The sequence below is a fragment of the Hydra vulgaris genome, chromosome 06, assembly GCF_038396675.1.
Source record: "Hydra vulgaris chromosome 06, alternate assembly HydraT2T_AEP".
NCBI lineage: Eukaryota > Metazoa > Cnidaria > Hydrozoa > Anthoathecata > Hydridae > Hydra > Hydra vulgaris.
Window position 1 is genome coordinate 44,095,147 of NC_088925.1, and position 22,024 is coordinate 44,117,170.

The 22,024-nt window shown below is 27.9% G+C and overlaps 1 protein-coding gene across 1 annotated transcript in view; it reads right to left on the reverse strand.

Moving 5' to 3' along the window:
• The window catches only part of LOC100213646 (endoplasmic reticulum lectin 1), a 54,038-nt gene that overhangs the window by 10,843 nt on the left and 21,171 nt on the right, over positions 1–22,024 (reverse strand). Inside the window, exons 9-11 of the mRNA XM_065800231.1 lie at positions 16,719–16,801; positions 12,722–12,778; positions 12,492–12,540 (exon numbers count right to left, since the gene is read on the reverse strand). Of these exons, the coding sequence (XP_065656303.1) occupies positions 12,492–12,540; positions 12,722–12,778; positions 16,719–16,801 (189 nt within the window). The remainder of the gene's footprint in view (positions 1–12,491; positions 12,541–12,721; positions 12,779–16,718; positions 16,802–22,024) is intronic.

Below are 22,024 nucleotides of genomic sequence, written 5' to 3' on the forward strand. Positions count from 1 at the left end.
CTAGATCATATGTAAAATAAATGTACTTAATACATTTTACATTTACAAACATATTTACTAAATATAAATGTTTTGATTTAAATCAAACAAGCTTAATCCAATAGAATAATTTTTTCTTCTTTTTTAAAGCATACTTACAAACAGAGAGAAAGGCCTTGAAATACTGATGGGATAATTAGGAAACTTAAAAATATTATAGATACTACAGAGTTTAACTTAATTCCATTTTACAACCATATGCGAAGTTACATAAATCCAGCGCTGGCTCAGCAACCATTTTTTAAATAAATAGCAGCAGCAACAACCTAGTTTATATTTGAAATATTTCTATATAAAAATATAAAAGCCTATTTATTGTTTATATAAAATTATATTAGAGATTTTATGGGTGGTTGACTCGCATATAAACGCGCATATAAAAATGAATAAACCGCATATAAAAATGAATAAACACGCATATAAGAATGAATAAATGCGCTTATAATAATGAATAAATACATATATAAGGATGAATAAATGCGCATATAAGAATGAATAGACGCGCATATAAAAATGAATAACCCTGTAAGTTGATTTATTTGATTTTTACTGTTTTTAATTATTTATTAATTTATCAACTTAAAGTCGACTGCACTAGCTAAAAATAACTCTTAAATAATATAGTATAAGTTATAATAATCTGGTAATACATTATATAATATATATTAGTCATATAATTCATTATATTAATTTTTAAATTTATTGTAACATTTTTATCCAGTTAAGTAAATTTTTTTTTTATGTTTTTTTTTTTAACCTATAAATTAATTATTTCAATTTCTATTTTTGTTATTATTTATATAATAAATATATTCCTTTTATATAAGAGTTTTTTTTTTCAAAGATTACTTATTTATTTATAATTGCTTGTTAGTTGAAAATAAAAATAATATAACTAGAAATAAAAATGTCTGATGCTGGTAGAAAAAGAGATGCAGCTTAGATATGGTTTGACAATCTGCAAAGTTTTGTGAAAAGTAGCAATAAAGGTAAATGCAAAAGCTGAGGTGTACAAATGCAAGGTTGCAGGATAAGAAACCACAAAAGTCTTAGTAAATGTTAATGATAATTGGTAAATTCTTTTTGAAAGATTTTTAAGATGATGAAAACATTATTTGTCAAGATACTGTAGAAAATACCACCCAGGCAACGGAGGTAGCACAAACTAGTCAATGTTCTGTTAAGAAAACTGAATCTATTCATTTATATCCTGGGCATAATTAATGGACCAAGAGTGATCCATTTTTTATGCCTAGGATATAACCCTCCTAATAGAAATGATATTGGTGAAAAACTACTAGATACTGTTCACAAGAACAATTTAAATAGCTGTTTAGCTTTGCTTCATGATCAGTCTGTAACCATAAGTATTGATGGTTGGAGCAATGTCCACAATGAACTAATAGTTTGTGCAACAGTAATAACAAAGAATCCAGATATCTATCTTGCAGATATAATAGATATATTCTGCCAATGCAAAAAACAATTTGGTTGTTAAGTTTGCTGTGTAACTGATAATGCAGCAAATGTATCAAAATGAGACAGTTATTGGAAACTCGAGATGACGTTAATGTTATTACATTTAGATGTTCAGCTCATATTCTCAATATATTGGCCCAAGATTTGAGAATTCCAAACATCAAGGAGCAAATAGTTCAAGTTGTTAAATATTTTAGAAACAACCATTTTGCTGCTGTAAAGCAAGAGGGATTACAACTTATAATACCCCAAGATGTCAGATGGAACACATCAGCTGATTGTCTTGAATTATCTAAAACACTGGCCAATTCTGTTAACAATTAGTGAAGAAAACAGAGCAATAATTGAAAAGAATGTTAAAAAATTGTAGTAAATAAGTAGTAGTGTTCGAGTAAAGTGCAGAAGAACTGTTACAAATGCTTAAATTAATTGCTGTTGTTTTAGACCTGATGCAGCGGGACAGTTGTACTACCACCTGATACAGTGTGACAGTGTAGTAATATGGAAAAACCTTCAGAGGGAATTAAGTCCCAAGTTTAGCCAAGATGCTAAGAAGAAGTTATCTAAATAAATACAGCAGGCAATGACCCTGCTCATTTTTGGCTATAACAATATGTGATTAAAAGTTATTTTTTGTCAATATATCAAAAAAATCTGATTTTTTTTAAAAAAAACACAACTTTTTATCAACCCTTACATTTACATACATTCTTAAAGGTAAAACAAGATTTTAGTTGAATATCTTGCATAACCACTCACTAATTGTGGAGTAACCACTCACTAGTTGTGGAGTAACCACTCACTAGTTGTGGAGTAACCACTCACTAGTTGTGGAGTAACCACTCACTAGTTGTGGAGTAACCACTCACTAGTTGTGGAGTAACCACTCACTAGTTGTGGAGTAACCACTCACTAGTTGTGGAGTAACCACTCACTAGTTGTGGAGTAACCACTCACTAGTTGTGGAGTAACCACTCACTAGTTGTGGAGTAACCACTCACTAGTTGTGGAGTAACCACTCACTAGTTGTGGAGTAACCACTCACTAGTTGTGGAGTAACCACTCACTAGTTGTGGAGTAACCACTCACTAGTTGTGGAGTAACCACTCACTAGTTGTGGAGTAACCACTCACTAGTTGTGGAGTAACCACTCACTAGTTGTGGAGTAACCACTCACTAGTTGTGGAGTAACCACTCACTAGTTGTGGAATGCCAGTAATGTTATTTTATTACTTTTTTATTTATTTGCAAATGTAATTTTAAAAACTTATGTGATATAACCTTAAACAATAAAACATTTTATATTATTAAAAGTTTAATATATATTATAACAATTTATAATAAATTATTAATAATAATTTTATATTATACATAGTAGTTTAAACAGAAGAGATTGTAACAACTATATAGTAATATATTGTACAAATGTCGACATTTTTAAGAAGATAGAAATCTTTTTATTTATTTTTTTACTTTTGATGTTTGTATAAATAACATAACTTTGCGCAAACATGGGATTATTAAAAAATTAAGAAAAAATAAAATGTTAGTTACTGTAAAACCGGATAAAGGTAACGGTGTGATTCTGTTAAATGGAACTGACTACGATAATGCCATCTATTCAGTTATAAATGATGGAAATAAATTTAAACTTCTTGACAAAGATCCTAACAAAATTTAGGCGAGGACAATTATATTGATTTCTTCAAAAATTAAACAAAGAAAATTTTCTTACTACTGAACAATATAAAAAAATATACCCCACAGGTTCTCATCCTGCAAGAATTTATGGGACACCCAAAATGCATAAAAATTCAATGACATTCCAAAATTTAGACCTATTATATATTCTATGAATTCTTATAATTATAAATTAGCAAATTTCCTTAGCTTAGCTTAACTTAGTTCAACAATGCATAAACAATAAATATTCACCAAAAGATTCTTTTTCATTTATCAATGACCTTAAATTAAATAATTTTAAAGGAACTCATATTGTTTCATTTTTTTAAAATTTATTTACTAATATACCGTTAGATGAAACTATTGAACTAGCAGTATCAAAAATATTTTAAAACTACCCTGAACTAAAAATTTCTAAACAAAACTTAGTTAAATTATTTCACTTTGCCACAAGCAATACACATTTTCTTTTTAATGGTCAATATTATGACCAAATTGACGGAGTTGCAAACATCAACAAAGCTGTCAAAATATTTTTCTTATTTCAAATGTCACCAGAGCAGTTAGAAAAACAAAAAAAAATTCTACATAACTATCTATAAAATTCTTTATCATCGTTACTTTCAATCACTAAAGCATCTGAATTTAGCAAAACTACTGTTTATATGGTCATAAAACAATACAAGAGCTCTTTATCTATCGAATGAGCAAAAAGATCTGGAAGAAAAGGTGGTTTTAAAAAAAGAAAATAGCAATGATCATTCACGCAAAATCCTGACTTATCAAACAGAGAACAAGACAAAAGGTATAAAGTTTCAGAGTTTTTTTGTCAGGAAAGTCAAGAAATTTTACAATTCCAAGTCTTATCGAGCTATTAAATATCCAAACCCATCAGATAAGCAATCACTGACTGCTAAAACTTGAGCACAAAAATTTTATGACAAATGCTTACAAAATTCAATAATTTATGGATGACAAAATGTACATGAAATGTGACTTCAAACAGCTCCTAGGTCCAAAATTTTACACTTCAATTGTTTGTGGAGGTATCAGCAACAAGTTCAAGTATAAATCATCGGATAAATTTGATAATTTTTTAAACTTCTCTTGCAAAGCAATATGCAGCTGCAGTTTGAGATCTTTCATCACATCGTCAACTTTAAACTCGGATGTTTACATCAAGGAATGCTTGCATTTTATCGAAGTCACAATGTCCCCTGTTGGTTCTGGCCTGGTCTGGCTTCTATTCATTATTCTAAGAAGTCCATAGTACAATTCGTGGTACAATTCGAGAGACAGAAAATTCATACCAAAAAGCTTGAATCTACCAAACTGCCCACAGTTCCATCCCATTGACAAATTTTAGGGAATTGGCAAAGCATATTTGCGTAAGAGTGGCAAAACAATAATTACAGCTAAAGATTTGATTAGAGAGTGGACATTAGTTGGGGAAAAAATTGCCAAAGAGACTGTGCAGGAGTTGATGTCGTCAATTAGCATAAATGTTTGCGTATTTATTCGATGCAATGAAAAATATTAAAATAAAAAACATTTTTATAATCTTCAAGTTTATTAGATTAAAATAAATGTTGAAGTTTTTGCATTAGTTTAATTATTTATTTTTATTGAATTTTTCATCATTATGAATTTAACGACCACATGCTTTAAGTAAGTTCAGATGAAAGTTTGACTATTAAGTAACAATTTAACTAGAAAAGAAAAAATTTGAACTATCAATCAACCAATATAGCTTGTGCAGATTTTTATTGTCTACCTCTATAAATTATATTCAGTAAATAGGATGTAGTTGTGGTGGTGGGGAGGTAAGGGTGGGGTGGTGGTGGTGGGGAGGTAAGGGTGGGGGGGGGTGGGGGAGGGAGGGGTGGTTTCAAAAATTTACCTTTGGAGATGACTATCTAGAAAATGAACTTCATTCCAAAAGATCGTCAACAATCAATAATAAAATAATATCAAACTTTGCAGAAGCTCAAAATTAATGCTCAAATTTACTCAGTGCAGCTGAACAGAGTTTTGGTCATTTAAGGTCAAAAACAGCCTGGTTTAGTAAACAGGACAACGCAAGACCAGGCACAGCAAGAATCAATTCTAAAAAAAAATGAAAAAATTCTACCTCAATCTCCAAGCTCATCAGATTTTGACCCTAGTGAAAACCACTTGTTTCCAGACTTGGACAAACATATGCAGAATCTGCAATTTCAAAATAGAGAGATTTTGGAAAACAAGTTGATATCTCAATTCTTAAAAACAAAATTCTACAAAAATAAAGATATGCGATTTTGTGTCAAGATGGAAAAAGGTAATACTTGCTGAAGGCGATTAAATTTTTAAAATAAATAATCTAAATTAAACACATTTTTTGTGTTATTATTTTTTAACCTTTAAAGCCGCACAAACATTTTTGGTTGCCTGTTATTTATAAATACAACACTTGATGGGAACTTTTTAGCGCACATTTTATTTTTGCTCCATTTGCTTGATGTCCTTGATAAATCCAACCATTTTCTCCACTTTAGACTTCATAATGGCCCAGTATTTCTAAACTGGACAAAGTTCTGGATAATTTGCAAGACTCATAGTTTTAGGCACAACATCAACCTTGTTAGCATTATATTATTACAATGTCGTTTGAGCATAGCGATGGCTAAATCTGGTCGAAATAAAGCAAAGGTAAAAAACCTTTTTGGAGGTATCAATGATGTAATATTAACTACTTATTTTTTGCAAAGTGATTAATGACACAACTGCATAAATCTTGTCAGAATGAGCATTTTTATAGCAAATTTGTCTTGCATCACATATTTAAACTTAATTGGAACATTTCCTCACATAGCAGGTACATAATAACTTTTTCCTGCAATTAGTTTGAAGTCACATTTTACATCATCATCAAGCAATAAACAACCTCCATGTTTAATTAGGATTTTATCATGCAACAATAGAGTTTGTTTTTTTCCCCATTGTATTCTGCTTGTCATATTGGTTATGCAGACTTGGCCAGGAAGGTGTGCGATTTCAAGTCTTTATATGACCACACAAATAATATTTTGTTTTGACAATTTAACCATGGCTTTTAACAATTGCACTGAAAAATTGGTTTAATAATAATTACAAATAATTACGTTAAAAATAAATAACTTCAACAAGATTATCATTACTAATATTTTTATATTAACAAAACGCTTTCAAATAAATTAGCTAATGATTTTAATTAAAGTATTATCAAAAGTTGTATAAAGTTTTATTTATATTATTTTATTATATAAAAAATTTTTGTATGTTAAATAAAAAAATTAAAAATTTTTAAAAATTTTTTAATTTTATAAGCGACAACTTTAAACACTGATGGTCTCTTTAATAAACTTTATATAAGCATCATTAAAGTTAATTCACTTGAAAAGTAGAAAGATTTTGTTGAGAAGAAAAAAAAAAAACTTTTTAAAAAGCTGTTTGAATTAAGAGCGACTTTCTGTAAGAACCAAAAACACCAAATTTTAAGAGTGAACTCTTTCAAAATTGCTAATTTTTCATTATATTGTTGCTATTCATACTAGAAGCTCAATTCCAAAATTTTTTCAAAAAATATTAATTGGTTCTCAAGATATTAGATGTCAAAGTGTGACTAAATTTTTCGAAATATTGACCAAATGGTGTTGAAGGCATGTTTAAACTCAAAAAAACAAACAAAGTAAATACTTTAGAATGAGTATTTCATTTGATTATTGTTTAATTGGTTAGTTCAGACCAAAAATTAATAAAATTGGTAAAGAAAACTTTTTTCCTTGACTAAATATCATGCTTCAAAATATGCAAAAAATGATTTTTTTGTCATTTTTGATCTTTGTTTCCATTCGAGACATAACGTAAACATATTTCAATTATTTATCAGAAGAATAATAGTTGTGGGGCATATTTGAGAGTTTTTGAAAAAAAATTACATGTTGTTTTATAGTAATTTTTTTTCTTGTAATACTTAAATTTTTTTTTTTTAGCTCATTTCTTTATTAGTTTGTTAGCTTTTTCAAAATCATTTGTTGCTAAGAGGTAATCACCATGGTGATTAATTGGAGGATTTATTTTACATAAGATGTCATCATCTAAATATACCATGCTATCTTTCGATTAGGCCATTCATAAAAATTTTTTCAAAATGAAACACTTTTCATACAGTCAATTAAAGTACCAACTTCAGTTGGCTGAAAATATTAAAAAAAAAAATTATGGATAAATAAAACTTCATTTTTATAATAAATAATCATTTAAGTTTTTTCATTTTTGTTTTGATGTAATGTTAGCTTTTTACTTAGTTTTATGTATTATAAGTTTTTGGTTTAACAATATATACAAAAATTTTACCTCTGCAACAACTCCTGAATATTATTTCATTTTGAATACCATTTTATGAACAACTGCCACCCAATTATCTTTCAACCATATAGAAGAAAGTTTGGTTGCATGTTTATGTATTTCTTTTTGATATTTCTCGGCTTCTTTATTTTCAACTTCATTGTTATTGTCTTCTTCATTAGTTGGATCAGTCAACTTTCCAATTCTTAATAGCTTACTCCATCTAGAGAACAAAGATCTTATTTGTTGGCTTGAAACAAGCTCATTAACTGTAAGACATTTTCTTATCACTGTGTTTACACCTGCTGGTGATATCTTATTTCCTGTATTTTCTCCATTTATGAAGTATTCATAATTAAGTTTATTCAGCTTAATGAAAAAATGAAATTTTTTGTTGGCAAAGCCCAACCTAATTTATGGAACTTTTGAAAATATATGTTGTTTATTGGGGTAGGAGTGACTTAACCGATGCAGTTGTAGAATTAGAATGAACTTGCAAAGTTGTTTTCAACTTTTCAGTATAAACTTTTTTTACTAAAAAAGATTGTTTTTTTGTGCTGTTCTGTCAGCATGCTTTTCTAACTCAATAATAGTTTCAAAAGATTCAATACAACCAGTTTCCTGGCAAAAACGTTGTGTATTTAAACCCAAAGTGGAAAAAAGAAGATAAGAAATTAATTTAAATTAAATTAATTTCTTATCTTCTTTTTTCCACTTTGGGTTTTTTACTTAAAGCTTCCTTTAGTACTTGTGAATGGAACAAGCAAATCAATTGATGGTTCAACTGAAAGGTTGTTGTAAATCACTTTAACTCCATCTTCAATTTCATAGTATTGCCACAAAGTCATGTAGTTTTCTTGGAACTCATTGGAGTAGTAGTTACTTATATTTGGAATTTTAGGACCAGCTAAATAAACATTCTCAATTTTTGCTACACTAACTACACTATTTTTGACGCCATATTTCACTGCTTTTGCAACATCTACTGCTGTTACTATGTAATTGCCAGCATATACATAACTTCTTAGTATTGTTTTAGCAGATGCAGATGCTTTAGCAGATGCAGATGCATATGTTTTAGCAGATGCAGATTTCCCTATCGAATTGGTCTTTTCCACAGCAAGGCTCATTAAAGTTGTACTGCAGAAGTTTAATGTTTTTATTTTTGCAGAGCTTGCACATAGATTCAACTGAACAGATAGCATTATCCAATTTTGCAAAAATATTTGCTACTTCTGGCTCATCTAGGCTAAACTGATTTAGAACTGATTTCACAATAGAGATAACAGGGCAAACACCTTGATTGCAGCAATTAAAATTGTTTGAAAAACATGGTTTTTGAGAATGTCATTCTTTTGGTAAAAAAAACATCTATATGCAAACTTATGTATTATGCTATTTATATGTATCATTCTCTGCCTTTTTCTGTTATGCATCTCTTAATAGGTGTTTCATATATTCTGTGATGCTGCCTATCGATAGTTTAACATCATCACCAACATTGCATCGACATTTGGAGTAGGTCACATGTAAGGTCCACAATAGTAATATTTTTTGTAAACATTTAATCAAAATGTTTTTAAAAAAGTAAAAAATCTTAACTAAAAATACACAAAAGAGATTTATTATAATATAAAATAATAATACTCGAAATCGTATTCAGGAAACATATTCGGAGTAAAAATTATACATAAAAAATATGTGAGTAACAAGGAAACATACTGCATTCAAGCGCTTATAAATAAATTTAGAAGTACCTAGAAAACACTTATACTATACATATTTTTTCTGAATTATTGCAATACCCTATAGGTATTTTTTATAAATAAGGTAGATTAAAGGTTAATACAAGTTTTTTTAAATTGAAGTTTACAGTGAACCCAGAGCTTTAACCATAATCATATCACAATCAATGCATCAAAAGATTAGAATTTCGCTTTTGAGTTGGATTTTGTGGCTAAGCCTTTACTTCCCCATAGGTGTTTTTATACTTTTAGGTACTAAACTAGGTAAAGATTTATAATAACAAAAAAAAATTATGGGATATTTGCGGCTTCAAATGAAAATAAAGATCAAAAATGACAAAAAAATCATTTTTTTCATTTTTTGAAGCATGATATTTAGTCAAGGAAAAAAGTTTTATTTACCAATTTTATTAATTTTCGGTCTGAACTAACCAATAAACAATAATCAAGTGAAATACTCATTCTAAAGTATTTGCTTTGTTTTTTTTTCCGAGTTTAAAAATGCCTTCAACACCATTTGGTCAATATTTCGAAAAATTTAGTCAAACTTTGACATCTAATATCTTGAGCTCTATACTAGAAGCTCAATTCCAAAAGTTTTGGAATTGAGCTTCTAGTATAGAGCTCAAGATAAAGCTTCTAGTATGAATAGCAACAACATATTAAAAAATTAGCAATTTTAAAGAGAATCACTATTGAACTCTGTCTGATTCTTACAGTAGGTCGCTCTATAATAACTTGGATCTTTACTTATGTTTTTATATTATTGAAACGTAATTAAATAAAGTAACAAATCACTGCTAATGATTTTTTATAAAAATAATTATGAATAATATATATACTTTTTTATATTTATATAAGGTTGTTCTTTTTTATTATAAATGTGTTTGAATAAAAAAAAATTATATCAACTTTTTAAATAAACAACTTAACTATTTTTTCTTTTGTTTACGTTACTGCAAATAATTGTTAAGAATCTTTTTTTTAACTTTTAACTGTGCGCATTTATTTAACAATCATTACATGCAAGTCGTTACATTATTTAAAAAGGATTTCGCATAATATTATATTATAAAAACAGTAAAGATAAACGATTCAAAGTTATTTATTCTAAACAACCTTATCGTTATAGTTTATTATTTATTTTAGTTAAGTCTTAATTTAATTTTTTTTAATTTTAGTTTTAGTTAATTTACTAGTCTTTCATTATTTTTTTTATGAAGATTTATTTGCTTCATTACGATAAGTTTTTTTTTCGTGGTCACGCTTTAAATTCAAATAGTATTTGAGTGGTCATATTATGACATGAAATCTCACGCCTTCCTGGCCAAGCCTGGTTATGATGTTTTATAACACAATAAGATGTAAAGCCAGCATTTAGGCAAATTTTTTGGGTTGTGATGAGTGATATTCCATATCTTTAAGCTTGATCTCTGTCAGACTCAGTTTTTGCTTTGATGATGGGATAATCACCTGATGAAGGTTTCTGATGATGCTTAACTCATTCTTGTATTGAATAAACACAGTTAAGATTAGAGGCACAAAGCAATTTCAATTTTTTTTTGCAACTGATCTGAGTGAAGCTTTGAAATTTTTTTCTATATTTGTACGTGATTATTTTTAACTTTGTTTTCGCATTTCCTTTTAATTAGCTTATCAAACCGTAACAAAACTTTTAATAATTATTAATTAAACTATTATAAACTTAATTAAACTAATTAATAATTCCATAAGGTTAAAAATTAATTCCTGGTTACATAACTTATATGTAAGCTTATACATTTGTATAAACTTATATTTGACTGATCATAATGAACATCAAGAACATTTGTATGTTCTTGATGTTCATATGATAAGTCATAATTTTTGGTTTTCTGCCTAATCCAGACTTACAAGACATTGGTTTATTGTTCATCTACTTTGCCACATAATGTTTAATACTTTTTAGGGATGATTATTCCTAAACAGAAATTCATATATACTTTAGTCGGGATTGGTTTTTTTTATTTCAAATATTACTAAATTGTTTTTAAACATTCATTATGCTAAATATTGCATTTTTTTATCGTGTTCATATTAAAAAGAATATTTTTAAAAATATTTGGGTTGAAATTTAAAATAAAATAATAAACGTATACCAAGAAAAAATTAATTAGTAGTAATACCAAGAAAAAATTAATTAGACAAAATTCACTTTTTTTGACGTAAATTACAGACTTTATAATTTATTCAAGTATGTTAAACTCTTTAGAGTTTTCGTATAAAAAATGATGCCATTGTAGGATTTTTTTAATGAAAATATCAAAAAAAAAATTTCACACACAATCAGAAAAAACTTATGTTTGTATTATTTTTCACTAAATTTCAAAATATATTCATAAAAAAACATTAAAAAAATTAGTATCTTTTTTATTTTAAATTTTATTAGATATATACAATTTATATTAATTAATTTAAATATTATATTAATTTAAAATATTATATTAATTTAAATATTTATTTTATTAAATATATGCAATATATATTATAAATAATGCCTACCTTTTTAAAAATTTAAACTAATGTAGGCTGTATTAATAAAAAAAATTATAAAAAAAAAGCGTGTTCATTTTAAAGACTTAAAATTCTAACAAAAATGAAGAATCCCAGCTTCACCTAAAAAAATAGGGTTAGTTTTCTTGGCATACGTTTACTATTTTGTTTTAATTGAAAAAAAAAAAGTCCAAACATTTTAAAATTCTTTTCAACATGAAAAAACTAGTATCAGCACTTGGGGATCCTTTTAAAAATATCACAATGATATGAAAATTGTTGAAGATTTGGAAGGTGGAAGGATCTTTTTCCTTTATGGTTTGATTTAAAGGAAATATATATAAAAAAAAACACATCCAATTGTCATTTGAATGATCTCATGCATAAACCCTCCTTTTTTATTTATTCTGTAATGAAACAAAATTTATTTCAAAACTAACATCTAAAAAGTTTATGTCTTTCTGATTAGAAATATGAAAAAAAAATCCAAGCAATACAGCTAAATTTCAAAATCATGTGTGCCAATGACCTTGTTGCAATAACAAACATATAACAATGATGATGATGATGATGATGATGGTGGTGGTGGTGGTGATGATACTATAAAACTATAAAAATATATATATATATTTAAAAAAAGTTACTTACTACTGAAGGAAAGAGTTGTGTGTATTCACTTGTTAGTTTCATTGGTTTACTATTAAATAATTTCAGATTTTAATTAAAAAAAAAATTAAAATATATTCAAGTGGGAAAAAGAAAATGACAAAAAAATAAATTTACATACTTGTACAGTTATGCATAATACATAAAAATAATGAAAAACTATATTTATAATTGATATATATAAAAACATAAAAAAATAATAACTTATATACCTTGGTGAATCGCCAAGTGCATGACATTTTATTTCATGCACAGTCTTTGTTTTCATTCTAATATATTAATATTTTAATTGTTAATTACATTTTAAGTAATGCTGCCAGCAAAAATAATAACAATAAAAAATTATAAAATTTTCTTAATTAAAAATTATATTTTCTTAAAGAAATTTAAAAAATATTGTGGTAGCGTTTATGAATTTTCAGTCATTATTTTTCCATTTTATTCAACATATATATATATATATATATATATATATATATATATATATATATATATATATATTATATTTATAGTCATTATTTTTCCATTTTATTCAACATATATATATATATATATATATATATATATATATATATATATATATATATATATATATATATATATATATATATATATACATACATATATAAACTATGCGAGCTGCTCCTCTAAACAGCTTTTTACAAGAGCTTTCGGTTTTTGCATGAGCTATCTACTTTTTCCTTTAATAAATTGCTTATTAAATACAAAACTTGATTTTATACTTGTTACAAGCAATTGCTTTTAACATTAGAGTTACAAAAATATATAGCAACAAGTGTCATTTTATAGCGCTATAAAAAAATTCTTTAGACAAGTGTTTTTTTTCTGGTTTTTACACAAGCTATCCATTTATTATCATTTATTATTAACATTTATTTATTACCATCCATCTATTAACAATTATTTATTTACAACATTACTTATTTGTTAAAAAATTTGACAAAGAGCTATAAAAGTTTTAACTGCTTATAAAAAATGTTTTATATTTTCTTATTGTAATAAAGTGCAGGAACTTTAAGAATCATTAGAACAATAAAAAATTCCACCGTGTTTCTATAACTATGAATTTTTTTAGTAGAACATTTAATTGTAATTATACTTTTTTCATTTTGTTGAAACTGAGACAACTTTAAATAATTCATAATAAACTATATTAAAATATATAATTCATTATATAGAATAAAAATTATTATACAATAATTTAGAGTGTTAATAATTTCACATTTTATAAGTTAAATAATTTTATATTTTAATATAATTTAGAGTGTAATAATTTTATAATTACCAGTTAGTCCAATTTAGTTAAAACCATTTGCATTTCAATTAACACTCTTTTTTAGTTTTTTAATTTTTTAAATTTATTTATTTGCAATAAATGTGCTTTAAAAAAAGCAATTTATTATGCAAATATCAGTTAATTTTTCAAAATGTTTTTTTTATCTTATTTACAATAATGCTTCTTTTTTATAAGCAACTTTAAAAACTTGACCATACTGTCATACCAAAAACTCAATTCTTTTAAACAAAACTTTTTTATAGAACTACTTTTGAACTACTTAGCATTTTTCTTAAGCATGTTGTATAACAAGAGCTTACGTTTTAACCTTAAATCCTAACCTTTTAAGAATATAACAAGTCAATCTGTCATGAACATGATTTTACATAATAAGAATGTTGTTTTACTACATGGTATTTTACACCGAAGATTTTAGGTGAAAAAAAAACTCTGCATATCAGTGTTTTTAAAGAAAAGAAAAACTTCTTTTCTTTTTTACTAATTTTGTTATAAATTTGTATTATAATTATGTAATAAATATATTCACATTTACAATACTAAAATTCTGCTCTATTAAAAACAAAACAACTGTTGTAGTATAAAATAACTTATATTATAAAGCGTCTTTTTTATTCGAATTATTTTTTTTAATACAAAAAAATTATACTTTTGTAAGAGCCAGAAATTGCTCCCGTAAACCACTTTAGGGGGAGTGTGGGCAATAATGAGAGCCTAACATAAAACATCATTGATGACAAGTATACATATACTACAGTGAAATATGGGCCAGATGTAAACTTCTAAATGCTTATAATTCTCTGGAAGTTACCTTGTGAACAAAACTAGTTGAAAGTATGCCCCACAGATACCATCCTGTTGATAATGCAAAAGGTTCTGCAAACAAATATTAAAATTAAATTAAATACTCCAAGACTTATTGTATTTTTATTTAGTTGTAATGAGAAAAATGTAAATGTATTAAGTATTCATTATTTAACAACAAAAATATAAAAAAATTGGAAATCATAACCACATTTTCTTTCCTTTTTTTAAAAAAAAGAATATTCCCACTGTAGTTAATTTTTATCATTCCATAATTTTGAATCTTTTTATACTGTTTTATATGAATGTACATTGTACATTGCTCCGTTGTTATTTATATACAAACAAATATCTTAAATGTCTACAAATGGCTACAATAATCGCTTTTAAGTTACAATAACTCCTGCGAATTGGAAACCACCCTGCTTAAGAGGCGATCTTTCAGGTGATGCAGTTTAGATTGATTTGAAACTAAATAGTTACATACAAGTATGAACATTACCCAATATTTTCAATGATTAATATAATCTATTGACTGTTCATAATATTTTTAAAAAACACAAGGCGTACCCATAGTGTCAGTTATAAATAATATTTAAATCGAAAAATACAGCATTCTAAAAATAATGGACTCATGTCAAAATTGTTTAAACTGTCAATTTGGTTAAGCTTTGATTAAATTCTGTTTATTAATGACTGTTATAAAAAAAATTCAAAAACATCAATTAAAATTCTAAACTTAGAATGTACCTTAGAGTCAAGTATAATTTAACAAACTAAACATAGAAATCATAATATAATCTCGATATATATAATATAATCTTTTATGTCGGATATTTTCAAAAAGTCCGACATAACGCGAGCATCACTTAACTTGAACATTCCCTAAGTCTGACATTTTTTTAAAAAAAAGTTTTTTTTGTATATATATATATATATATATATATATATATATATATATATATATATATTTTTTTTTTGTTTTGTTTTGAATGCAATGCATTTTAGTAGAATTGTACTGAGCAGTGAATGCCTTAGAGATGCATAATAAGTTAAAAAGGGTGCAGCAGATTGAAATAAAAGTACATAAGGACAGACATCCTTGTGGAAACCTCTAAGAAGAGAAATAATAAAAATTAAACATAGTTAAATGTAGTGAATATAAACAGAAAATATAAATAATAGTAGAGGGAAGTAATGAATTATTGTGCTAATGAAAAGTTGTTGGTATAGAGCATAAATGCGATGCACTAAAGTGTCAGTCTTTGAGCAGAATTATTCATTTTATAAGCAGATGCCATGTGGTTTGTGTTGTTAGTAAAGTACAAATATATTATAGGTGCGTGTCATGGATGTCTCACGGATGGTATGGATTTGTGCCTAATGGTACAGTATGAATACAAGAAGAATGAACACAATGAAGCATAATCATATGAAAATTTCAAAAATGATAATTATATTATAAAAAACTCCATTGAAAAAAAATATGTAAAAAAAACTTATTAAGATACACTTTTTTCTTTTTTAGTTAATAAACTTCATTTTTAATGCTGTTAAGTCTAACATATTTGTTTTTATATAATATAGTTATCATTTTAAACATTTTTATATAACGTTGCTTCATTTGAGACCCGACATGTTACACTTTTGAAGAATTTTTTTTGTTGTTGATAATTTTAGAAACTTGTTATATGTTCAAAGGTCTTGGAGACCCCTAAAAACATTTTTAATTCAAAAAATTTTTAAAACCAGTGTTTTTTTATCATATAGAACACATTAAGAGGGTGGCAGCAAATATATTTTCAAAAATATTGTTTTTTAAGACATCCATGTATATGTGTATATATAAATAATATGTATAATGGTATATCACATATCCTACCCTAAGGTAGGATATGTGATATACCATGAATAAAAATTTTTGACCTTTTTTTAGTGTATGTGTGTGTGTGTGTATGTGTATATATACATATATATATATATATATATATATATATATATATATATATATATATATATATATATATATATATATATATATATATATACATATACATATATAGTACATGTAATATGGTAAATTAACTTACTTGTAATTTGGATTTAAACAAAGAACTGAAGTGAGTACAATTACTTCATAATGACACGTAGTTACTTCTTTAATACTCAGCAACTAAATTCAAATAACTATTATTTACCAGTTAAGTTATAAACTTAATGGTAAATAATATTATTATTATATTATTTAAGTTCAAATATATATAATATTATCAAACTATTTTCATTCAAGTAACTACTATTATTCACACTTTAAAAAAAATCATTATCTGAAGAACCTTATTTTAAGTGAAAGTAACTAATGACTAATAGCTAACATGAAAACAAATTTTTGTACCAATAATACAGAGTTTTATGGTATTTTTTTTTTTGTTTAAATTTTAGATAATTACTTAGGAGTAAAACTTTTTTGATAGAAATATAAAACTCTATAGGTTTTAAAAATGAAATTAACAATACAAATTTTCCTTAACTTTTAAGTTTCAAACTAAAAACTATTTATTTTATAAGTTAAAAACAAGGATATTTACAAAGTCATCAATATCACTATAAATGTATAAAAAATAATTGAAATTTAAACAAATTATGAACAAATGTACTGTTAAAATGTATATGGTATCGCGTCTTTATTCTACAGACACAACTTTATTTTTTTAACTTTTATTCTTTTAATTTTTTGAATTTCAAAATCACTTTCAAAATCTCTTTTTCATTCTTCTTTTTGCTCAATTTCAATTTTCGATTATGAATAAGCAATTGCTGATATATTTGACAAGAGTTTATTTATATATTTGACAAGAGCATTTGTCAGGTCAAGTTATCCTGCTACTGCTACTATGCAACCCAGTACAATCTGCTTCATGCCCTGCTGCCTTGTAGGATACACCTATTTAGGAAAAGGCTAGGAGATACCAACTCCAACTCAAAACACCCCCTACCTTGGGGCTATTGGTTGAGTAAAGGCTAGAGATGATGTCTCAATAAAAATACTCATCTTGGGCAGATGTTAAATGCATCCGACTACTGTCTTGTAGAAGGCCTCTAGGCAAAGACTTAAGGGGTAAACAGATTCTACCTGTTGAACAGCCTCGCACCCCTTCTTCATCTATTAGGCTGGCGCAGATGTATTTTTAATACATTGTTTCCAGTTTAGGATGTTGAACGTATTAACGTTCAACATCCTAAACTGAAAACAATGTATTAAAACGTATTATTAAGGATGTTGAACGGATGTTCAAAGTATTAACAGTGCCATGTTGCGCATGGATGGTATCCCTGTTTGTACTTACGGTATGCATTGCCAAGGCTACATTTGGAGTCCTTTGTTACAGCTTAGGGTTTATTAATAGTAATGAGGCATATGCGTGGGCTATTAAACAGTGTACTGAGTACTATCAATGCTTTGAGTCAAACTCTTTAACAAATTTAAAAATGAATAAAGTACCAAAAACTATAAAACAGAAAAAAAACCATTGTCATCACCAAGTTCTCTAAACCTATCATTCACTAATATTCGTGGCCTTCGAAGTAACTTTTTTTCTGTAGAGTCTTATCTCTTGCAAAGTTCACCAGACCTACTAGCTCTTTGTGAGACTAATTTGAGTTCAGCTGTCTCATCTTGTGATCTTTGTGTTGATGGTTATCTTCCTTTGATTTATAAAGACTCCAATAATCACATGCTTGGCCTTGGCATTTACAAGAATTCACCCATTTGTTGTGAAACTAGGTTTGAATCCACAAACTATTCTTTTGTGTGCTTTCGTTTAGCACCACTTCACTCTATCGCCTTTCTCTTTATTCTATATTGCTCCCCTTCATCTCAAGACTGCACTCTTTTTGATGTTATTTCTAATCAAATTGACCAAGCCCTCTCTCTTTGTCCATCAGCCAATATTGTTGTTGTCGGTGACTTTATTGCTCATCACACTGAATGGCTTAGTTCTAGTGTCAGTGACTCTGCAGGCATTAAAGCCCACAACTTTTGCCTTTCTCAATCCCTAACTCAAATAGTCAACTTTTTAACTCACTTTCCAGACAACCCGAATCATTTACCTTCTCTACTCGACTTATTTCTTGTTTCTGATCCTAGTCAGTGCTCAGTTTCTCCACATTCACCCTTAGGTGCTTCTGATCACAGTTTCATCTCTCTAAAACTATAATCTCATACTTCTTCATAATCTGAATCCCCCTATCATTGTATCTCTTACAACTATCTTAAAGCTGACTGGGACTTTTTATGTGATTTTCTTTGTGATGGCCTTTGGGTAGAGATCTTTCGTCTTCCTGTTGACAAATAAGCTTCCTACATAACTTCGTGGATTCAGGCTGGCATGAAATCTTATTCCCTCTCGACAATTTCAGGTTGATCCTCACTCTTCTCTATGGTTTTTCTCACACTGTGCTGCTGAAATTGGCAATCAAAACCATTACTTCCATAACTATCAGCAAAATAATTCTCCAGAAAATAGACGCCTGTTTATTACTGCTAGAAACCAATGTAAAAAGGTTTTGTCTAACGCCAAAGCCCACTATTCTCAGGTCATGAAATCTCGTATTTCATCACAAAAATTAGGCTTTTATGACTACGGGAGAATCTTTAACAGTATCAATAATAAGGGCAAACCTGTAATTCCACCTCTCTTGTATGGTTCAGACTTTGTCACCTAACCTAAAGACAAAGCTGAATTGTTTGCTAAGAATTTTTTATCAATATATCGTCTCTTGATTCCACTAGTTGCATTCTACCTGATTTGCCGTCAAACAGGTTTATCCATTGCTTGACATTCATACCACTCCAGCTTCTGTATCTAAAGTGATTTCCTGCTTAGACTCTTCTACAGCTGGTGGCCCGGACAACATACCTGTTATAGTCTTGCAGAAGTGTTCTCTGGAGCTGTCCTCTATACTTTTAAAACTATTCAACAAGTGCTTATCAGAGTCTTGTTTTCCAGCCTGCTGGAAAGTGATCTGATTTGTCTAACTACTATCCCATTAGTCTTCTTCCTATCATAACGGCATCTGTTATCCCTATTTTCAAAAAATCTGGAGAGTGATCTGATTCATCTAACTACTATCCCATTAGTCTTCTTCCTATCATAAGCAAGGTTTTTGAATCTTTAATATTTTGAATCTTTAAACACTTAATCTCTCATCTTGAATCTAATAACTTACTTTCTAATCATCAATGTGGATTTCGATCTTCTTGTTCTACAGCTAATTTGCTAACAGTAATAACCGATAGATTTTATCTTGCATTAGATAAAGGTGGAGAGGTTAGGGCCATCGCTCTTAACATTTCTAAAGCATTTAATAAAGTTTGGCATGCTGGTCTTCTCCATAAGCTTTCTTCTTACAGTGTATCTAGTAACATCTTTAAAATTATTGAATCCTTCCTTTCCAATTGTAGTATAAAAGTTGTCCTCGATGGACAACACTTTCCTTCTTATTCTGTAACTTCAAAGGTTCGTCAAGGTTCAGTCCTTGGGCCTATACTCTTTTTAATTTACATTAACGATCTTCCTTAACATTCTCACATCTAAGGTGGCATTGTTTGCTGATGATACTACCATTTATTCTTGTCATGATAAGATGCCCACACTCTCTGATTGCTTGGAGGGGGCATTTGAGCTTGAAAAGGATCTCACTTCTGCTACAGCATGAGGCTCACAGTGGCTGGTGAACTTTAATTCAGATAAAACTCAACTTTTTTAACCAATCGTTATAACAATAGTTTAAATCTTCCTATATTTATAAATGGTAATGTACTCGATGAGTCATCTACCTATTATCTTCTAGGATTAACTCTTACTTCCGATTTTTCTTGGAAACCATATATCAAATCCATTGCAAAATTAGCATCTGCTAAGGTTGCATCTCTTTATCAAGCCCGACACTATCTTACTCCAGATTCAATTCTCTATCTCTATAAATCTCAAATCGAGCCTTGTATGGAATACTGTTGCCATATCTGGGGCGGATCTTCTAATGATACCCTTTCTCTTTTCAACAAGGTGCAAAAACGCATTGTAAACATAGTTGGACCTGCTCTTGCAGCCAACTTCCAACCATTGTTGCTTTTCTTTCTCTTTTCTACAAATACTATAATGGGCACTGCTCTAAAGAGCTAGCGTCTCTTGTGCCATCTACTAAAATTTATTCTTGTGTTACTTGTCATTCAATTAAATCTCATCCTTTTTCTGTGACTGTTCGAAAGTGCTCCAAAAACTCTTATTCTTCAAGTTTATTTCCTTGCACATCAGTTCTTTGGAATTTGCTTCCTTTGTCTTACTTTCCTGGTTCATACAATTTGCGATTCTTTAAGTCGTCTGTCAATCATTATCTTGCTCTACAATTTTCATCTTTTCTCTTCCAATAACTTCCAACTCTAATTAGTGGTTGCTTGCAACCTTGTTGAACGTGAAGATGTTGAAAAAAAAAAAAAAAAAATTTAAAAAATTTATTAACTTAAACAAAATAGTCTTAAAAGTCAAAATAGCCAAATTAGGAGCAAATATTACAAAAATACGATTCCACAAAAAAAAATTCCAAAAATACTGACATTTACCTTGTGGTCAAGTGGCAAAAAATCCCAAAAAATCCCCCAAATTGTTCCTAAACTATTTGGCTTTAAGCGCAAGATAAATCCCCCAAAAATTTTTTCTAATGTGAATTTTTTTCTCATAATTTATTCAAAAAAAATATATATATTTTTGCGCATTTACACAAAATTCTTTTTTTGCCTATTGGTGCAAAAATTCTTTTTTGCAAAATTTTTTTTAATTTAAACAACAATTATCAAAAAACTAGGATACACAACAATATTAAAAAAAAAACCTCACACCATTATGATCACATAAGAAAAATTTGGAATATTATTAGACTTTTGTTACAGTTTCAGAAACCAGTTTTTTTTAAACCAAGGAGGATTTCATGCATTTTGTCTTATAAAGCTGTTGACAATTCAGCTGTTAAGAACTTAGCTGTTTCTAACATAGGTTTAGGAGAAAAACACAAAGTACTTCGAACAAGATTATTCTTTAAGATATTTTTCTCTGTAAAAATCTACTATAAGCTTGTACACAGCATAACAAGAGCTGTAAAGGACACACTGAAAATTGAATAATTATCGCCAAAGATAATCTGAATCCCAAACACTGTCTAGTGTCAAATTGATTCTGAGTTGCATTTCTTAATGCAAAACTGATATTGTTTCATTTTATCATACTATATCTGATATAGTTTTATAAATTATTATAACTTGCAAATTATGAAACCAAACATTCTAGCTTTGATGAAAAAAAGTCTTCCACTTGATGTAAATAGTTGCATTTTCAGCAAG